At 37.4% G+C, this 22,097-nt stretch overlaps 1 protein-coding gene across 4 annotated transcripts in view; it reads left to right on the forward strand.

The window, feature by feature from the left end:
* SYNE2 (spectrin repeat containing nuclear envelope protein 2) overlaps window positions 1-22,097 on the forward strand; it is a 319,436-nt gene that overhangs the window by 106,995 nt on the left and 190,344 nt on the right. For 2 of the 4 annotated variants that reach the window (XM_070750996.1, XM_070751014.1), the window contains exons 34-45: window positions 908-1,108; window positions 3,271-3,442; window positions 3,948-4,060; window positions 5,809-6,011; window positions 6,253-6,372; window positions 6,823-7,111; window positions 9,623-9,792; window positions 10,737-11,043; window positions 11,467-11,595; window positions 14,422-14,679; window positions 18,967-19,233; window positions 21,105-21,230. In XM_070750996.1, coding sequence (XP_070607097.1) covers window positions 908-1,108; window positions 3,271-3,442; window positions 3,948-4,060; window positions 5,809-6,011; window positions 6,253-6,372; window positions 6,823-7,111; window positions 9,623-9,792; window positions 10,737-11,043; window positions 11,467-11,595; window positions 14,422-14,679; window positions 18,967-19,233; window positions 21,105-21,230 — 2,355 coding nt within the window. The remainder of the gene's footprint in view (window positions 1-907; window positions 1,109-3,270; window positions 3,443-3,947; window positions 4,061-5,808; window positions 6,012-6,252; window positions 6,373-6,822; window positions 7,112-9,622; window positions 9,793-10,736; window positions 11,044-11,466; window positions 11,596-14,421; window positions 14,680-18,966; window positions 19,234-21,104; window positions 21,231-22,097) is intronic. The other 2 variants (XM_070751005.1, XM_070751023.1) reach the window with 2 other exon arrangements.

Genomic DNA, 22,097 nt, shown 5'->3' on the forward strand with positions numbered 1-22,097 from the left:
TAATATTATCATGGAGACATTGTTACTGGCTGTAAGGGAAAAACAGCAAAGAATTTGAACACGGGATACGTTTTTCAGTAACAACCAGTTTCAACCTTTAAAAAAAAATCTTGGGTATATCTAAAATATGAGATGTGTTTATCAATTCTGGCAAAAAAAAATAAACAAAACCCAAGGAAATTGCAATTGAAACAGAAGGCAGATACATATCGCAATATTTATCTCCAATTTCTCTTGCGCTCTACATGGGGCTACCCTTTAAGAGTTTTTGGAGTCTTTGGCTGGTGCAAAATACAGTGGGGCATGCAACAATGGATGTACTAAGGTATGTCCATATAACTCCATCTTTACGCGAGCTGCATTAGTTGCCAGTCAGTCTCCGAACACAATTCAAGGTATTGGTTATTACCTTTAAAATCCTAAATGGCTCAGGGCCAGACTATATATGGAACAGCCTCCTCCCTCATATCTCTCATATCTCATATCTCTCTGCGGCCAGAAAGGGCCCACGGAATTGGCCTTTTTCAGGTCCCATCTGCCAAACAATGTCAGTTGATGGGACCTCGGGGAAGAGCCTTCTTTGTGGCAGCTCCAATTCTGTGGAATCAACTGCCCCCAGACATCCGTACTCTCTACTGGTCTTCTGGAAAGCCATTAAGACCTGGCTTTTCCAGCAGGCCTGGAATTTGACTGTAAGGTATACATGGTTATTTAATTATATTATAGTTTTTACTACATTGTTGATTTTATTGTTGTATTTTTATTGCTTTTTTTACTATTGTAAAATTTACTATTGCTGTATTTATGACTGGAATGAGCGGCAAATAATACAGTAAATACAAATAAAATAAATAAATTTCTATTAAAAAAATCAATGAGAATTAGTATCTGTTTTTTTCCTTTTTAGGTTATTAAATCTTCTCTTTTGAACAAAATGGAGCTAATACGAAAGCATTTTCCAGATAAGTCAGAACCCACCGAAGTCAATGGCAGTACAACAGAGCTGAAAGGAGACCTGGATCTTGCCAAGACTCAAATTGGAATGACAGAATCACTTCTGGAAGCTTTATCTCCTTCTGATCCTTTGGAGATTTTTACAAAATTGGAGGTACTTCAGACATATACAACACCATAAGGAAGCCTCTTTCGTTTGTTTGGCAATGAGGGTGATAGTCCACCTGAAAATAATATTTTGAACTGCCATCATAATGACATAATGATGGAATTTTAATGATTGGGGCAGATATCGCAGCAGTTCAAGCAGGATCAGAAAATTAAGAGCTCCATCACTGTCTTCCATATTAATTTCCCATATTCCATTCTCCTGCTACCTTGAGAACATGATACCAATGCTTTTGCTCTGACATACCATATTTTTCAGAGTATGAGATGCACCGGTGTATAAGACGCACATTAGTTTGGTGGGAGGAAAACAAGGGGGGAAAATTCCGCCTCCTATCAAACAGCAAACAGTACAGATAATATACACTTTTTGGTGTGTATTTCCGTGCATATGTGCCTGACCCATAGAAGTAGTAAAGAATTGGAGAAATGTGCATTATGGCAGTATGTTAATGCCAGAAAGTTTTCTTAAATGTAGTCACACTAACTCCTCCCAATGATGTAAACAGATTCCCTCCAAACATAAGTCGGGGTCTAACTCAGCTGCCTTATCTTAATGCTACAACATTAAGGACAGATTACATTTCATTATTCATCCATCCATCCATCCATTTATTTATTTATTTATTTATTAGATTTGTATGCCGCCCCTCTCCGAAGTCCTCGAAACTCCACCTCCGGACTTCTGTGTTTTTGCGATGCTGCGATTTCACTGAGGCTCCCCTCGCTGGGAAACCCCACCTCCGGACTTCCGTTGCCAGCGAAGCACCCGTTTTTGCGCTGCTGGGATTCCCCTGCAGCATCACAAAAACACGGAAGTCCGGAGATGGGGATTTCCATGGAGGGGAGTCTCAGGGGAATCCCAGAAGCGCAAAAACGGCTTTGCTGGCAATGGAAGTCCGGAGGTGGGGTATCCCAGCAGCGGTGGTGGGTTTGTAAGGTGAAAATAGTTTATAAGAAGAGGCAGAAAAATCTTAAACCCTGGGTTTGTATCTTGAAAGGTTTGTATGCCGAGGCATTTATAAGACGTGTTATCACTGTATTCCCATGCAAAGGTTTCAATTTTCCCCCTTTCCTTTGCCCTTTCCCCCTTGACCAATCCATCCCTGATCAATAGGATGCCTTTTGGATGTTTTAGGAACAGCTTGGATGTTTGGCATTTCTTGCTACAGTTTCGTATTTGGTTCCCAGGCCAGGTGTCCTTGGAGGCTGATTCATTCTGGTTCCCTTGCAATTTATGACTGACTGGTTCATTGCCCCTTCCTTGTAATTTATAGCAGGATGCCATTTTCCTGGGCTCTGTATGATCCCAGGAAAAGATGCAACTTTTTAAAAAATTATTTTTATTTATTTATTTTGTCCAATACACAATAATACACAATGAAGGTTATAGAGGATATAGTAGAGAAGAAATACAAGATATAGGAGAGACTATAAGACAGGTGACGGAAGGCACTCTAGTGCGCTTATGTACGCCCCTTACTCTTAGGAGTCTGGAGAGGTCAACCATGGATAGTCTGAGGGTAAAATGTTGGGGGTTAGGGGATGATACTATAGAGTCTGGTAAGGAGTTCCACGCTTCAATAACCCGATTACTAAAGTCATATTTTTTACAGTTGAATCTGTTGTGTGCTCTTGTGTTGTTGTGGTTGAAGTTGAAGTAGTCTTTGACAGGCAGGACATTGCAGCATAGGATCTTGTGGGCAATACTTAGATCATGTTTAAGGCGTCGTAGTTCTAAGCTTTCAAGACCCAGGATTGTAAATCTAGTTTCATACGGTACTGTATTCTGTTTCAAGTGGAGAAGTGAAGGGCTCTTCTTGTGAAGTATCTTTGAACATTTTCAAGGGTGTTAATGTCTGAGATGCGATATGGGTTCCAAACAGATGAGCTGCATTCGAGGATGGGTCTGGCGAAAGTTTTGTAAGCTCTGGTAAGTAGTGTGAGATTTCCAGAGCAGAAGCTACGTAGGATTAGATTAACAACTCTTGACACCTTCTTAGCGATGTTGTTGCAGTGGGCTTTAACAAATGTCATTTGAGCATCCTTAATATTCCTGATTTCCTTGACTTTCTAGGACCTAGCTTACCAAAATTATTTCCAGGTAGGTTTTCTGTCAACATGTAAAGATATTCCTTTCTTATTTAGGAAATACATCAGAAGATTCTTCATCAAAAACAGCATGTGAAATTGCTTCAGAAAGGGACCGGCTATCTGAACCCTGATGTTATTGAATTAAAGAAGCTGCTGACAAGTATCACTGACTTATTTAATTCAAAAAAACAAATATTTCAAGATCACTTTACAAGTCTCTTGAACTGTGAGTGAAAAGTTATTATTTTTATTTCTCTTAAACTGCCAATTTCACACAGTCCCTGTTTTCCTTAAAAAGCGAATTTTAACTGGTGAAAATAGTTTGCATTGACTGAGTTGTTTTATGTAAAAGTGTTTTGAAGCCACAGAAAGGAACAGAGTACGATACTTAAACTGTTTAGAAATAACTAAAGTAACTACTTCAAATTTTTATATACCTAAAATAATAAAGCATATAGTAATATAAATTTGTAATTCAATTTTAAAGATGGAGGAAAAACATCCTCCTTTTCCAATTTGCTTTAAAATCTATACCTATGATTCTTTTTCAATGTAAAAGAGTTCAGGGGTTTTAAATTGTTTTCTGATTGATACTTAAATTTGCAAAAGCTTTACATCCAATAACAACAGAGCTAATTGCTTTGGTTCAAATAATGAAGCCCTGTGTGTCTTCATCCCACTAATCTCCCCACTCCACCCCCTCAAAATTTTTAAACTGCATTTTTCTACAGATCAGTGTAAGCAATTTGACGATTGGTTCAACAATGTCCAGATCTCCCTAGGAGAGTGTTTTGACTCCTCTGAAACAAAAGAGCTGGTGGAGAAGAAAATTCATCAACTAATGGTAAGGCATAAGACTGCAGATTGCGTTGGCTGTAGCATTTCGTTCCTAGTAAATGTACCTTGGAGAGCAACGTAAGACCTGGTTACCAAATCTGGGCTGCAAAATCTGAATAACCATAAACGACAACCAAAATATCTAGAAAAAATGAATTCTTTGCTACTATCTTGAGTAATCAAGATTTTTGCAGCCTTTATCTAGTGACCCTGATAAGGCTATGGTTCTAGATACATTGTACTGAAACTTACTTCTGTAATAGACCACTGATTCTTCAATAGATCGAGACATAACCTAGTTTAATTTTTGATGCGGTCTGTGGAGGGCAATACCTTCTTAGAATGTACAACTTCCATCTGAAAGAAAGAAGCGGGCTAGTGTATGTTATGCATTTTTCTAATTTTATTTCTCCTTTTGCTATATTTGTAATCTGTCACTTCTCCAAAGTTGTCAGACAAATAACACATGTCTTTCTATCTATAAAAATGTATCTTTATTAAAAGGTAACTGATTGTGAGGTAATTATTTACTCAGCTATTATGGATAAGTGGGATTTTAAAACTGAGTCTCACTGGCCCAAATCATATGTTTTAATCACTCAATTTCATTGACTAATTTTATGCAAATATAATTCATTGACTTAATAATGAGTCAGTTACTTTGGCCTTTTTGGAGCCTTAAAACCTGGTTCTTCTCTTAGGTTTTAGGTTCAAGATGTTAGTTGAGCCTAGTTTGTGGTTTTGCCTTGTGCTATTTGAGGAGTTTATTATTTTTAATTACTATATTTTATTGTCTTTTCTATTGTTTTATATTTGATTAAGATGGGTGACAATAAATATTGACATAGCAAACCAGCTACAAGTTTATTGATTAACAGAACAGTAATTCTATCAAGAATAGAACCTATGTACAGGTAGCCCTCGACTTACACAATGGAGCCCAACATCTCTTTTGCTAAGTGGAACATTTGTTAAGTGAATTTGACTTATTATTTTACATGAACCCAGAACACTGCAACCATTATAAGTATGAGTCAGTTTCCAAGTGCCTGAATTTTATTCAGGTGATTACGGTATGCTGCAATTGTCATAACTCTGAAAAATCATGTCACTTTTTTCACATCCTTTATAACTTTGAATGGTCACTAAACAAAATATTATAAGTCAAGGACTACCTTTACTAGAAGATGTAATTTTGCTTCCCCCACTCTTTCAATCTTCAATGAAAAAAGGAAGTATTCATTTTAGTCTTGAAGTGTATCAAGATTGAAATAGTAAGTCATAAAACAAAGGGATAAATTTATTCTGTGAAAGATTCTTTTTAATAAGTATAGAATATTTCAATGATTTCCAATATATGTGTATCCAGGGCAGTGTTTCCTATTGGAAGGAGGCAAGATCAGAGTAGTGAAGCCACATGAAAGGATCGTCTGTGGATGAATGCTTTGAGATAGAAGCCTTTGATTAATTGCTTACTCACCATTACATGTTAATGGTTTCTTTTGGCTACGCCAAGAAAGATGTGAGTGAGAATTGAATTCTATTGAAAATTCATGTATCACTATTGAATGAAAAACCAGTTCTGTAGGTGCTGATCAATTGGTTATAATCTATTCAGAAATTGTCACTTATTGGAACAGTCAAGGAGTGAGTTATGGGTGGATGGATGGACAGAAGGATGGATTGACCGAAAGACATCAGCAAAAAGATATCGCTGATCTTGGATAAATCTCTCATTATGGATTTTTTTTTCAGAGTTTCCTAAATCTTGAAGACAAAGGTAGTGATATTGATGAGGTGAAGACTGTTCTGAACCAGGTGAAAAACTATTTGCCCAAACCAAATGTCCATCAATTGAGTAACTGGGTGAGGGACCAAGAAGTGGAATTGCAAAGAGTAATTTCCAAATGTCAGGTTCGAAAAATTGAGCTTAAGTACTTTCTTCAACAGTTTGCTAGGTAAGAAGACAAAATGAATTCAGCTTGCCTCATCTATATTCTGATCAAAAGTGATTAGATGAACTTTAAATCTTGTCCCCTCCCCGAAATAAATTTTGAGATTGGTGTATTCCTCCTTTTAGAGTTGAACTAGACACAAAATTAATTTACTGTATAGCATTAAGTGCTACTTTTCATGGGTGGGGTGTTTTTTACAGCTTAACATGATTTTCTTGTAAGTATTTATTCTATTTCTTTGAAGGCTTGAAAAGGACCTTAAGAGTCTGCAGAAGTGGCTAAGAACTCAAGAAGAAAAATGGCAACAAGTTCAAAAAGAGAAGACAGAACTTGAACATTTTTATCAAATTCTACTCAAAAAAAGGTATTTTGTCTTAGCTATTGCAACTCACTTAACTCTGCTCCTCTCTTGAGAGCTAGTCTTAGTGGAATACTCATGTTTTCTACTGAAAATGTTCCTGTCTAAAATCATATTTTCAAAGATTTGGTATTCACAATTGAACACAAATTTCTGTATATTTCCCCATATAGGAAAAAGAATAAATACAATGATTTTGAGTTCTAGTCGTCAATCTCTACCTATTTAAAAATGACTATTGAATGTAGTGATGAATGAGAAGAATGTGATTTTTAAAGGTTGGCTCATCCTGTCTTGGTCAGTTGGAAAAAAAGTTGACATGAAATTGCTTTATATGAAGGTTGATAATTGACTCAAGTTACCCAGTTCTGACCACATTTAATGAATGATGACATAGGGAAAGCATGGGGAAGAACAATGACAATTAAACTTCACCTAATTGTTATTCTTTCACAGGGAATGCTTTGATTCTTTTGATTGCCGGGCAAATTATTTGAAAAACTCAGGATTTTTCAATGATGAAGCAGTTCTAGAATCTGCTCCATTTGTCAGTAAATACAAGAGGTTGGTTAATCATGTACAGAAAACCCTTGGAGTTTCTGAGATGTATTGTATAGAAAGAAAGCATTTTGAAGAACTTGTCAGGAACATGTTTTGCTGGGTGGAAATTCTGAAAAAGCCTGTCTTGGAGATGAGTACTGAAGAAACGGAGATATCACTGGAAGAAAGGTTGTTCAAAATCCAGGTACCAAAACATACTTGAAGCTCTACATTTTACTACTAAAACAACCATCCAATAATTCTTTGTTTAGTTCTTTCTCATTTCAAAAACGTTTTAGAAAGTACTTGACACTTTTCTTGAATTTTAGTCTTAACCATTCCATGCTCTGTTTGCTGCTGCTACTTATTTATATGTCTTTAAAAACAACAACCAAAAAGCATTGAATACATAAGCCAGAAGGAAAGTCTGAAGAAAGCAGCAGTCAGTTAATCAATTAAAATATTCCAGAAGAGATAGACCACTTATTCTAACTGAGGCCTGGGATGGAGCCAGGTTGTAAAAATCTGCTTTAAAAAGGCCAGGTACAGGTGGGTATATGAATTTCAGAATGAATGGTGTTCCAGCACGCTGCAGTAAGACAGAGAAGCCTACTTCCTGCATCCCAACAATTGATATTGTTTAATTGATGGAACCCACAGCATCCTAGTTATAGAATTCTTTATAGAAGAATTCTTTATTGGCCAAGTGTGATTGGACAAACAAGGAATTTGTCTTGGTGCATATGCTCTCAGTGTACATAAAAGAAAATATAGATTTGTCAAGAATCATCTGGTACAACACTTAATGATTGTCATAGGGGTCAAATAAGCAATGAAGAAACAATCAATATTAATAAAAATCTTAGAATACAAGCAACAAGTTACAGTCATACAGTCCTAAGTGGGAGGAAATGGGTGATAGGAATGATGAGAAAAAACTAGTAGAAAGAAAAGTGCAGACTTAATAAAAAGTTTAACAATGTTGAGGGAATTATTTGTTTAGTAGACTGATGGTGTTTGGGAAAAAACTGTTCTTGTGTCTAGTTGTCTTGGTGTGCAGTGCTCTATAGCAACGTTTTGAGGGTAGGAGTTGAAATAATTTATATCCAGGATGTGAGGGGTCAGCAAATATCTTCACAGCCCTCTTTTTGACTCGTGCAGTATACAGGTGCTCACTGGAAGGCAGATTGGCAGCAATTTATGTTAGAATGTATCGGACAGGCTAAATCCATAGATAAGTACACCCCAAATAATCAAAGTCTATATATTTATAGATAATAACCAGAACCTTGAATTGCATCCTAATGCATATTGACAATTAGTACAGACACAAAATAGTAATGTAATATGAGCATACTTGGTGCATCAGATAAATTTGGGCAAAGGCTGTCTTGGGCATAGTTGCAACCAGCTCCTGCATGTCAGTCCTACAAGGAAATGCAATTACATTGAGGACCAAAGATGAATCCAAGCTCAGAGAATCAAAATAGCCACAGACACTCATATTTAAATGTTTCGATCATGTCCCCCCCCTTTCCCTCTGTCCTTCAGACTATACAGATTGAGTTCATTAAGTCTTTCCTAATAAGTGTTATACTTAAGACCTTCCACCATTTTTGAAGCCCGTCTTTGGACTTGTTCAATTTTATCAATATCTTTTTGTAGGTGAGGTCTCCAGAACTGAACACAGTGTTACAAATGTGGTCTCACCAGTGCTCTATACAGCGGGATCACAATCTCCCTCTTCCTGCTTGTTATACCTCTAGCTATGCAGCCAAGCATTCTTCTCGCTTTCCCTACCGCCTGACTGCACTGTTCACCCATTTTGAGACTGTCAGAAATCACTACCCCAAAATCCTTCTCTTCTGAAGTTTTTGCTAATACAGAACTTCCAATACAATACTCAGATTGAGGATTCCTTTTCCCCAAGTGCATTATTTTACTTTTGGAACTAATGGATAACTTGTCCCAGCATCTTATAGGACAGCATTTTTGTTCAGTATCTATTTTCCTCTGACAGTTTGTCTTGGCAACAATGTCAATTAATAGTTTTTCCCATATTTAGAACCCCTTATTCTTTCAATTTTTCATTATAATCCATCCATGTTTTAGAACCCTTAAGTTTTACTAGCACGAATTAGTGAAATAGCAAAATAGTATTTTTGTAGTTCAATATCAAAGCTGTAGAAAAAGAACGGGCTGAGCACAAAGGTGGGGTTAAACATGTCATCAGTAAGGAGTCGTTGCGTTCTCCCAAGAAACCCAACTTGAGCCCCCCGTGAATTCTGCTGACTCTTATCTGGCACCAATTTTGTTTGACTGTTAATAGATCAGATTCTTATATATAGGTAACATATAATAAACAGTGCTTTGAATTCAACCCTTGTTCCTAATTACTAGTATTAAGCACTTGTTTTATTTATTTGACTTATTTATTGGGTATCCTGCCATTATTATTTTTACAAATAATTCAACAGATCTTACTTATCTTGCATTCCCACTCTTTCCAAAATTGACAATGTCTTCCAATATTTAGGGAATTAACAAAAGAACTGGAAACAGTTTATTAACTTCCATTGTGTACGCTTTAATTGGAATGACAATTAATACTTTAAAAAAAATGTTTCTTGTGATAATTTTACTGTTTTTTGGCCTGGGTGCTAGATCAAAAGAGTGACTAAAATCAAGTATCTTCATGTTATTTCTTATAATACAGGAGATTGCTTTGTTGAAAGTGGAGGGCAATGGTAAATTGCAAACTGTAATAGCTGTTGGAGAATATTTGAAGTGTGACGATAAGAGCAAGAACCTATCTATTGAGCAGATAGTTTCTGATGTCCAAAAGAAGTGGGACTCCACTATTCATCTGGTTATTGGCTGTCTGAGGTAAGTAGCCTAGAAGATAAAATAAAAATGTCCACTGTTGAAAATGTAGAAGAGTCATTCTATAATAATATCATCCAATATAAAACTTCTCCACAAACTCTCCACTCAGATAATATTGCTGAAACTAGTGGAAAACTGAAGATTTTTGCTGTAAGCTTTTGACTAATCACTAATCACTATAGAAAAACTTTAATTATATTAAAATATAGCTGATTCAATTTGATCTAAATGTAGTTCATAAAATCATCCACCACAATGTCCTACCTGTCAATGAATACTTCAGCTTCAACCGCAACAACACACATGCACAAAATAGATACAAGTCAATGTAAACTGCTCAAAACTCAACTGTAGAAAATATGACCTCAGCAAAAGAGTGATCAATGCCTGGAATACACTACCTGACTCTGTAGTTTCTTCCCCAAACCCCAAAAACGTTCACCTTAGACTTTCTACAGTTGACCTCACACCATTCCTAAGAGGTCTGTAAGGGGTGTGCATAAGCACACCATCCTATTGTCCAGATTTATCTATACCTACTTTGCTTTTGTTTATGTTTATACCATATCTGTTATACCTACGTATAACTCATATGCAGTAAAGGAATGGGCTATATTACTCAAGGCAAATAATGACAATTAAAATTTGTAAAAATTAAATTAATTAAAAAAAACCCAAATTTAATTACAAAAAGATGTGGTAAAGAAAGCAGGGACCACAGAAGTTGATGATTAAATATATCAATACATTTAAATTATTATTATATATTTTAAGATTGTAGGTATGCTATATCTATTAGCCTATTTAATACTCAACCCTCTTCTCATGACAAGCATGAACCTTTTGCTCTTTTGACATTACAATAAGTTTGTCATTCTGTTCTCCTTTATACAGTATTCAGAGGTCAGTTGTTAAATTGATATTGGGTTTTTTTCCCATCGTAGGGATCAGGAACAACTCCAGCATCAAATGGAACACGTGAAGCAGACAGAAGATGCCATCAAAGCACTGTTTTGTGAAGTAGAGAAGCAAAAGCAAGGATTAAATGCTGATATTCATCCCAATTCACAGGAAGTGCAAAGTCAGCTAAACAATTATTCTGCACTTCTGAAAGAAATTGAAGGCTTAACGCATCTTTTAAACGAATTAACAAGGCAACGCAGTTCTTTGGAGACGTGCACTAATAGCTTCAGTGCAAAATCATTGATGGCTGTACAGCATCTCTACAAATGTCTTCTTTGCCGATTACAGGTTGGCATCTTGGCAGATTATTAGTTTGGGAGGTCCAGAGTGAAACACTATTAGTGTATATCTAGCAATATAAATGTTCATTAGACGTGGGATTAGATTTGATTCAAACAAACAGATAGGAGAGCATGACATGGGACCTACATCATGTTGCTTCAATTACCACTTTAATTTTAATTAATTAATTTATTTGTAAAAGTTTAATTATTGAATTCATAAATCTGCCTAACTCTAACACAAGGATTCTGGGTAGCTATATAATGTTGTTTAATAAATAAAATATATTTGTTTATTTGTATATGGGCCCTGGAAGATATGGTATTTCTATGGAGAAGTCTGCAGTATTAGTCTGCAGTAAATACTTTATTATATTGGACAACTATCTATGCATGTTGCTTTAATCTTAAGTTTCCCTTTAAATCACAGAATACAACAAAGCTCTTGGAAGGCTGTGCTGAAGGGCACCAGCAGTGTGAAGAGTTGACAGCACTTTTGATAACTTCTCTAGAGGAATTCCCAGAGCTCCCAGAGCCTGTGGGTGTAGAGCAAAACCAGGTCAGGAGGAATTTTGTTTCCAGTGAATTTGAAAATCAATGAACTTGAACGAGTAACAATGCAATAGTAATGATATTAAACTGTCAGGATCAGGCCTACCTGAGAGAATATTCCAAATCGCAGAGAGAATTGTATAACTTTAACAATGTAAAACTGCCTAGTCATGGTAAATATGCAAATTGTAATGTAACCTGATTGGCTGACAAAAGTACATAATGCACCTTTGCATAGGTGTAGTGTGTGGCTTGGCTTGAAGGTATTGTGACTTAGTATGGTTTAGAGTGGCTTGTAAATTAGGTGGCTTGTGGTGGATGAAGAATTGTAGCTAAATATTGTAACTGAGGGGGTCTCACTCTCCTTTCTCAAAGACCTTAAGAGCTAAATTAAATGAAATTTGGGCAACTGTATTTCCATCCCAGAATAAAAATATTGATTGATAAAACAAGAAAGACAAATATTGAAAGAATTTGACAAACAGCATCTTTTTATTTATGTCTGATTATTGATGCAGAGTTTTTTATCAATGTCAAATGAGATTTATTTATTCATTCATTCATTCATTCATTCATTCATTCATTCATTCATTCATTCATTCATTCATTCATTAGATTTGTATGCCGCCCCTCTCCGTAGACTCAGGGCGGCTTACAGTAATGATAAAAACAATATATAATGACAAATTTAATAGTTAGAATCTAAAATAACAATAATACATTTAAAAAGTCTAAAAAACAAGAAACCCCAATATATATTAAAAATTGCTTTCAAGATTACCACGTGGACAACTAAACTGAACACGGGGTAAAAAGAACTCTTGCTATGTACTCCACGGTGGATTTCATACACAACAGAGTCATCTTATACAACTTATCTAGTAATCAGAGAATTCAGCTGGGAATCAAGTAAAAGCAATTGATATCCTTTTTAAAGCAATTTGGCATCAGCACTGCCTCAGGGGAGCTTTCATTCATTTCATTGAAAAGATAGATCTGAATGTGCATTCCCTTGGGAGCATGGTGCTTTTCCTTTTACAGAGAGTCCTCGACATATGACCTCAATTGAGCCCCAAATTTATGTTGATAAGCAAGAGAGATGTTTCAGTTTTGTCCCCGTTTACGACCTTCCTTGGCAGAGCTATTAAGTGAATCACTGCCCTTGTGAAGTTAGTAACATGGTTGTTAAATGAATCTGGCTTCCCCATTGATTTTGCTTGCCAGAAGGCTTGCAAAAGGGGAGCACATGAGCCCAGGACAAAGAAAAACCGTCATAAATACATGCCAGTTGCCAAGTGTCCAAAGGTAGATCATGTGTAGATCGGGTCCCGTTGACTAAACAATGTCGTTTGGCGGGACCCAGGGGAAGAGCCTTCTCTGTGGCGGCCCCAACCCTCTGGAATCAGCTCCCCCCAGAGATCAGAATTGCCCCCACCCTCCTTGCCTTTCGCAAGCTCCTTAAAACCCACCTCTGTTGTCAGGCATGGGGGAATTGATATATTCCTTTCCCCCCAGGCCTATACAATTTATGCATGGTATGTTTGTGTGTATGTTTGGTTTTTTTTAAAAATAAGGGTTTTTAGTTATTTTAAATATTAGATTTGTTATATGCTGTTTTATTATTGTTGTTAGCCGCCCCGAGTCTACGGAGAGGGGCGGCATACAAATCAAATCAAATCAAATAAAACAATCAATCTATCTATCTATCTATCTATCTATACATACATACATACATACATACATACATACATACATACATACATACATACATAAATGTGACTGTTGGGTTGCTGCAATGATCATAAATGTCAAAAATGGTCTTAATTCACTTTTTCACTGCTGTTGTAACTTTGAACGGTCACTAAACGAACTGCTGTAAGTTGAGGATGTCATGTATTGAAATGAATAGTGATATCGGTTTCTGTGCAAATCACAGAACAAGGATGAGCCCTGACAAAGACATTGCCTTTTGATTACTTTTCTTTATGAACTATCATAATTCTGTATGAAAAATTTCACGAGTGTTTTATCCTATTTATTTATTTATTTGCTTATTTGTCAAACATGTATAGGATATTAGTAGTTTGAATAAACATAACATAAGTAAAAAGTAACAATAAAAAGGACAGTAGGACAGGGACGGTAGGCACAGTGGTGCGCTTATGCACTTTCAGACCTCTTAGAAACGGGGAGAGGTCGCCTGTATACAATCTAAGGTTAAGGTTTTTTGGTGTTTGGGGAAGAAATCACAGAGTCAGGTAATGCATTCCAGGCACTGATTACTTTTATTGCTGAAGTCGTATTTTCTCCAGTTGAGTTTGGAGTGGTTTGCATTTTGTTTCAATCTATTACGTGCTTATGTATTGCTGCGGTTGAAGGTGAAGTAGTCATTAACAGGAAGGATATTTTGGTGTATATAGTGATATACTGGAAAAATAATAAGAGACAGGTGAATTGGCAGATGAATAGGAACGTTATAAGAGATAAGCAATATAAGGAATGGATAGAAAAAGAATTGGATTTTTTTTTAAATTAATAAAAACTCAGAGACCTCTTTTCAAAACTTATGGGATACAGCTAAAACATATATTAGAGGATTAACAATTGCCTATACAGCAAAGAAAAATAAAGAACAGAAGATACAATATGAACAATCGATCACTGATTTTATGAACTACAGATCAGAGGCAAAGTATTTATTCTCTATTTTATTCTCTCTGATTTTTATTTTACTATTTTATTCTCTCTGATACCACATTTATGGAGGGCAATATTATTGCCAACTGTGTAGGTTCTCTTGTCATTATGATCTCCTTGCATTTTTTCACTTAAGGTACAGTATGATATTCTTTGTCAAGCTGAAGACAGACTACAGGAGGTTATTGCTGTAATGGACTCCATCAGTATGGAACAGACATGTGTGAAGGATGAGATAGATGCATCTCAAACTAAGCCGAAGCACCTTAAAAATAAATATGGACTTGAGCATGAGACTGAGGACATCCACAGTGATATATTCAAACATAAAAAGGAGATGGATAATGAAACAACAAACAGAGAGAAACTGGTAACCCCGTTTGCTCCCCAAGAGGTTAGTTTTGTGGAAGAAATTTAATAATATTCTGGGATAAATGTCCAAAGGGAGGAGGGAGGAGAATCAAAAATTGCTTATTTTCTCTGATTTAAAAAAAAAAAATCATATTATGTTATTTCAAATGATTTTGAAAGGGTTTTGTGTATGTGTGTGTGGTTTCCATAAAATAGTGGTCATTATATGGAATAATGAGACCTGGATTAGTAAGAGATATGACTCTGCAGTCGCTTGTATATTCCTTATAAATTTGCAGTTTCTCTACTTTGAAATATCTGGTTTATTTATTCCCAGAATATAGCTGATAAGTAATCAGAGAGCAATGTGCAGCACTCAGACACAAATAACTCTTCTGAAAGTAATAAGTAGGATTTTCTAATTCAGTGTTCTCCAGCCGCTTAACTGGATAAAAATCTGTGGATAATCCTGCACTCTTCCATAAAGTTCTGTAGGATATAGACCAGTTGCTTTATTCTCCATAGTATCTTCATGTATTTAAGGGAATTTATAAAAGGATGAGCACTGAGTGAATGTGCTTCAAATCCTTTCTGAAAACATTAGCACATCTCTCCCATAGCAACAAATTTACCATTGCTGCTTTAGGAATTAATCTGCTGCTATCACCTTCTCCTCCCACTCTTCCAGCGGGGAGAAAAATGTCCCATGGCTCTTTAGATGAAAGAAGATTGTAAGCTTTCAGTGCATTTTTTTCTCCCAGCAGCAGGAGGGAGAGCAGGTAAATAAGTGACATATGGATTGAGAGACAAACTCATATTCTGGGTTGGTGCCTCCAATGCTGTGATTATTGCCTCTTGCTGTTGCTGAGAAAGGAAACATGTCATAGCCATGATTGGTATTGTGAGTTTATTATGGCAGCATGTTGTCATCTCCATTGGCTCTTGGCCCTTTTCTGGACCTAGTTCAAAATGTTGGCTACATTTTCATAGTTCTTCATAGCTTTAGATAATACTCGATAGAGTCCTTGTCTCAACGTGTGCCTGTCTGTACGTTTGAGATCATTTATTTTTATTTATTTATTTTTATTTATAGTTTGTGTTGGAAGGGACCCTGTGGGTCTTCTAGTCCAACCTCCTGCTGGTGCAGGAGACCTTACACCATCCCAGACATATGGCAGTCCAGTCTCTTCTTGAAGGTCTCCAGTGTTGAGGTGTTCACAACCTCCGCAGGCAGGCCATTCCAACGGTTGATCGCTCTCACCGTCAGAAAGTTCTTCCTTATTTCTAGGTTGAATCTCTCCTTGGTCAGCTTCCATCCGTTGCTCCTTGTCTGGCCCTCTGGTGCTTTGGAAAACAGTGTGACCCCCTCCTCACTATGGCAGCCGCTCAAGTATTTGTACACGAGCACACAACAGATTCAAACTTAATATTAACTGCTCCAAACTTGACTGCAAAAAATACGACGTTAGTAATTGAGTTGTCTAAGCATGGGACTCTTTACCAAATTCTGCAGTGTCATCCCCTATCACCCAACATTTTACCCTTATACTATCCATGGTTGACCTCTCCAGATTCCTATGAGGTCAGTAAGGGGCATGCATAAGTGCACCAGTGTGCCTTCTGTCCCCTGTCCTATTGTCCCTCTTATATTTCTACTAGCTCCATGTATATGAACTCTTATTATTCCCAATGATTATTTCTTCCATATTATTCCTAATGTCTTTTCTTCTATTCTTCTATGGATGTATTTTACTATGGTTATATTCTCTGAAACCTACATTATGTATTAGACAAAATAATAAATAAATGAATGAATGAATAAATAAATAAATCTCCCCCCCCCCCCATATCCTCTTCACTGGACTATCCATGCTCAGTTTTCATAATGAAAACCATTCATTGTGGGCTTTCCTAGAACTACTATACTATCAGTGCGTTTGGGCAGAGTATGTATGTATGTTCCAGGTCTCTTCTATTAAATGTTGCCATCTTATGGTATCTGGAAAGTATGCCAAGTCTGGGGTTGTTCCTGCATCTGGAACAAGCATCCTCTCAGAGATACAGATGGCACCCACTTTCTTGGGTTCTGAAAAGCCCTTGAAGGCTGGCTTTCGTCCTAAGCCTGGGATTAATATGCTGTTGGGGCTGTCTTGCTGAGAGGTTATTTTTGTCCATGTTTTTAACTGTTTTAATTAGTTTTAGATTTTCTAAGCTACCCAGGGTTGGCTGGAGTGATAAATTTAAATAAATAAACAAACAAACAAACATCGGCTACAAAAAGTGGATAACCAACAGAAGGCAACAAAGAGATGCAGACAACTCTTGACACCAATTCTTTGCAGTCTAGATGTAGTTTGCATTCCTCACCAAACACTGTACAACACCCTCTCCTATTTTTTATGCTTTCGGCAACAAGCTAATGTCTTATCCGAGGGAGTTGAATTTTTGTTTTGGCGGCAAGCCCATAGTCTTAGATAAGGTTAGGTTTAGGTTTAGGTTTAGGTTTAGGTTTATTGGATTTATATGCCGCCCCTCTCCGCAAACTCGGGGCGGCTCACAACAATAATAAAAAACAGTACAGTACATAATACCAAATCCAATGCCCACCCATCTAGTTACAATTTAAATTAATAAATCTCATAAGAAAGAACATGTAATTGTAATCAGGGAAACTAAAGTAGAGTGAGAGTTTACAAATGAAAAGATGCTCATAACGGATGTCTTTGTGATTCTTCTGGCAGTGGTCAATCTATATAAGCCATAATACCATCCCATATAAATTGATGAAACAAATTCAAGAGGGAGGCAGGCAAGGTAGTTATAGGATGGTTGCAGATGATGTGTTGAGACCTGCCACAAGTCCTCTTCCTTCAACTATTGCTTCTTGCTCCAATGGAAGTGGATGCAACCAAGACCAAAGAAACCTCACGGGCCAATGGAATACATGCAGCTATCTTTTACAGGGTCAGAGCATAGGAATTTAGATATATCCCTTGTACAGAGTGGTCACCGCATCTGCGAGGTGTGAAGGCCATGGGCTGTTCCCATCGCCCACAACATCCAGGAGTCCAGTGCTGTGGTTGTTGGTTCCCTTTGACTCTCCAGGGCCCTCACAAAGGGACAGTGAGGAGCCCCCCCCCTTGTCAAATACTGTTCTGCTAACAGGCCATCAAGGCATAGATGGCATCTTTGACTGCTCTTTCAAACCAGCTGTCCTATCTGTCCAAAGGTTAGACTTTATTGTCTTCAAAATACAGTGGCACCTCTACCTACAAACTTAATTCAGGTTCTTAAGTAGAAAAGTTTGTAAGAAGAAGCAATTTTTCCCATAAGAATTAATGTAAAAGCAAATAATGCATGTGATTGGAGAAACCACAGGGAAGGTAGAGGCCCTGTTTCCTTCCAGTTGATTCCTAGAGAGGCTCCACGGAGGCTTCTCCCCACCTTTTCTGGCCCTGTTGCCTCCCAGGAGATTCCTAGAGAGGCCCCACAGACGCTTCTCCCCACCTTTTCCAGTTACAGTTTCGGAGGCTCTTGTTTGTAAGTGGAAAATGGTTTTGAGAAGAGGCAAAAAAATCTTGAACTCTCGGTTCTTATCTAGAAAAGTTTGTAAATAGAGGCGTTCTTAGGTAGAGGTACCACTGTAATAGACTTTGTCTTTTAAATGTAGATGAACTGCTGAATCTAGTCCTGATACGAACTGTCAGTGAGTACCTGTGGTTTCAGGCATAAGTCTTTCCCAGTCCAATTAGAAGATGCTAGGGACTCAACCTATCCATTCTGTATGGGCCATATTCTACATTTTATTATAAAACTAGACCAGTGTTGCCGTTTCTGATAGAAAACAGCTTTGCAGACAAAAGAAATTTTCTATGTGATTGCATTGAGCTGTGTTCCCTTACATGACCTGAACTTTCCACATGGATACTTTCTCCAAATGCAGCAAAAATAATTAAAGGCAGCGGAAGACAAGCCCATAGCCCCCTTATATATCAAGCTGCTTCGTAGTATAGAGAGTAAACAGACTGAATCTGGTTAGTAGGGACCGTCTCCTCCAAATTATAAGATTACAGCCATAGAAGAAGAAAACCTTTAGGCCAATTAACTTTGTCAGCGCTTTGAGCAGCCTTCTCCATCCTCATAATATTGTTCCTTGGAGAGGTGTCTGTGCAGATGTGCTTTTCTCTGACCTTTACCACCGCTTTATTCTATTATTCTTTCACTATCTTTCCATTAAGAAAGCAATTGACATTTCAGTACCTGCTGTCCCGAGAAGGTTATGATTTTTCTCTCTCTTCCCTCCTTTCTCCTCCATTCTACTTCTACTTAGCAGGAATTGAAAGGCAATTTGATGGAAGCCCACAATTTCCAAAGTTCAGCAAGCCAGTGTGCAAAGCAAAGGCAGAAATCAGAGCAAATACTGGCGGATGATTATCCCAATGAATCTCCGCAACAGCAGCCTGACTATCAAAAGAAATTGCAAGCAACATGTGCCTGGTCAGAAATGCCTCAAACCATTTTGCCATTAATGAATGGAAAGGTAATGGAGGCTGACCCTACTCCTTTGTCCATTATACATCCATCTCCAGAAAGCAAGGTAATAATCTCTGTTGTTGCACAACTTCATTGAAGGACTTGGTTAAGTGCTATTCTTGTGCACTGCTAGCTCTTCAGTCAGAATAGCCATTAATCCATAATTCAATCAATTTCACCCTTTCTCTTTTCAGTTTCCAATAGTAGAGAGGGTGGGCCACTGGTTCATATGACGCTGAGTAGGATAAACTTTTCTTTATTGTTAATTCCCTCTAAACTAAGATTTGGCTTTGGAAAGAAGACTTGTTTTTATCAGTTTCAAATGTGCATTTTCAGATCTTTGAGAGAGAGGAGACAGACAGAAAGAGACAGATACAGAGAGATTTAAAAAACACAACTGAGAATCTGAAAAAAGTGAAAAAAAAAGTGAAAAAAAGAAACAACCAATAAGTAAATAGTAGAGAGATCTATGGCATTATAAAACTGAATGGTCAAGTAAAATATCAAAATAATATAATTTTTGTATCACATCTTACCACATTTAAAAATATTTGTTCTTTATCAAAATCAAATTAATATGCATTTATTAATTGCTAAGCAAGTTTAATGATATTTAACAAGAAAATGATGTGTTGAAAGTGAAATTAAACTTTTATAATTTGTTTTAGGTTATTTTCCAAATTTTTGAAGTTTAAATGTTGCCATCAAGCATAGAAAAATTGTTTGACCTGATCAGTACATTTCCAACAATTTTTTAAAGAATGCATTGTCTGTTTGGCCAATTAATACTGGTGTAATATACCATTGATGAAGTATTAATTTATTTATCTACTTGCTTGCTTGCTTACTTACTACATTTTTTGATATAGTCATTATCACAAAATCTCAACCTTGAATAGTAAATAAAGAGTAACGATCAAAGGAACAGGTCCAAATAAAAACTAATAAGCATATTACTTAAAGTGCAATATTCACCATAAGTTAAATATTTTTCTTCCATTGAAATTCCCATTGCTGCACTGTTGCATTTGCTAGCAATAAGAATTTCAAGGGAAGAGAAACAGTTGGTTCCTCAACATGGTGCTTTGTTTGCATTTGTCTCTGTCCAGCAAGGTACAGACATTCCAGTTTCCCAAAATGAATTTTCTTTCTTTTTCCTCGACTCTTGACCGCTAAGGTAAACACGTTTCACTAGGCAAATACTGTTGTGGGGCAGGCCACGTTTAGGGTACTTTTTCTAACCCTCCCTCATGCAAGGGTGGGCAGTAATCATCTTAGCCAGAACAATGAGTAAACTGGAGCAGATGTGACTTAAATCAGGGGGTCTTGCTTCTAGCAGGATTTATATCTGATACTCTTCAATTAAAAAAAATAACTTGGAAGATTGATAGATTAGTAATTAATTGTTCCATAGATTGCAAAATAATTTATTTATTTATTTATTTATTTATTTATTTATTACTTAGATTTGTATGCCGCCCCTCTCCGAAGACTCGGGGCGGCTCACAACATGTAGAAACAAATCATAAGTAAACAGACAAATTTAAAAATATTTAAATATTTAAAAAACCCCATATGCTAACAGATGCACACACAGACATACCATGCATAAATTAAACATGCCCAGGGGGAGATGTTTCAGTTCCCCCATGCCTGACGGCAAAGGTGGGTTTTAAGGAGTTTACGGAAGGCAGGAAGAGTAGGGGCAGTCCTAATCTCTGGGGGGAGTTGGTTCCAGAGGGCCGGTGCCGCCACAGAGAAGGCTCTTCCCCTGGGGCCCGCCAACCGACATTGTTTAGTTGACGGGACCCGGAGAAGGCCCACTCTGTGGGACCTAATCGGTCGCTGGGATTCGTGCGGCAGGAGGCGGTCTCGGAGATATTGTATGACAAATGTATGACAAATCAGTGCAATTACCTTTTTTGGATTTCCCAGCAGGGTTATCTTGAAGATCAAGCAATTGCTGAGTATGCTGAGCTGGAACAAAAGATCAACAAAGTGAAAATTTGGACTGCAGAGTTAGATATGGTATTAATGATAGATCAACTGAGAGAGATAGAGGTATGGAAACAATATGTTCATTGGCATGGCTGTAAGCACACCATTAGTCCCTGTTATATTCATATTCTCCCACTCGTCTGCTCAGGCCTCATAGCTACTTCTGGATAGTCAATCTCATGCCACTGGGTATGTGAGCATTTCAACAACATGAAGGGGATAATAACACAGATTGTTCCCACCAATTGGCACCCTTCTGCCTAGAATAACACAGGAAGAGTTGTATGAGTGACCACACCTACAATGGTGTTTAAAAGTCTGTGAACCCCTTTGAACTTTCCACATTTATGCATAAATATGTCCTACAACCAGTATTGGGTTGCTACCCGGAATGGGCCACATTGTGCACTTTTAGCGAAAGTGGAGCTGCACATGCAGCTACGCAGCTCTGGCATATGTACGCACCCACATCCCAGCAAAATTTTGCTTCTGTGCATACGCAGTGTATGTGCGTGAGATGTCAACAATTTTTTGCTTCTGCGCATGTGTGGAAGCAAAAAATCACCAAAATCTCTTTTGCACACGCATCCTCTTGTGAAAACATAAGAACATAAGAAGAGCCATGCTGAATCAGGCCAAAGCCCATCGAGTCCAGCATTCTGTGTCACACAGTGGCCCATGGGGATCTTGAGCAGAAAGAGAAGGCAAGACCCTCCCTTTCCCCTGACCCCCAACAAATGGTACTCAAGGGGATCCTGCCTGCCTCAAGCAACATAGAGGTGGCACTTAGACATCCATTTCAATAACCATCTATATGCTTGGCATCCATGAATCTGTCTAATCCTGCCTTGAAGCTATCAAGGCTGACAGCTGTCATGACCTCTTCTGGAAGTGAATTCCATAAACCAATGACCCTCTGGGTGAAGAAAT

This window comes from Erythrolamprus reginae, chromosome 1, assembly GCF_031021105.1.
Source record: "Erythrolamprus reginae isolate rEryReg1 chromosome 1, rEryReg1.hap1, whole genome shotgun sequence".
NCBI classification, from domain to species: Eukaryota; Metazoa; Chordata; class Lepidosauria; order Squamata; family Dipsadidae; genus Erythrolamprus; species Erythrolamprus reginae.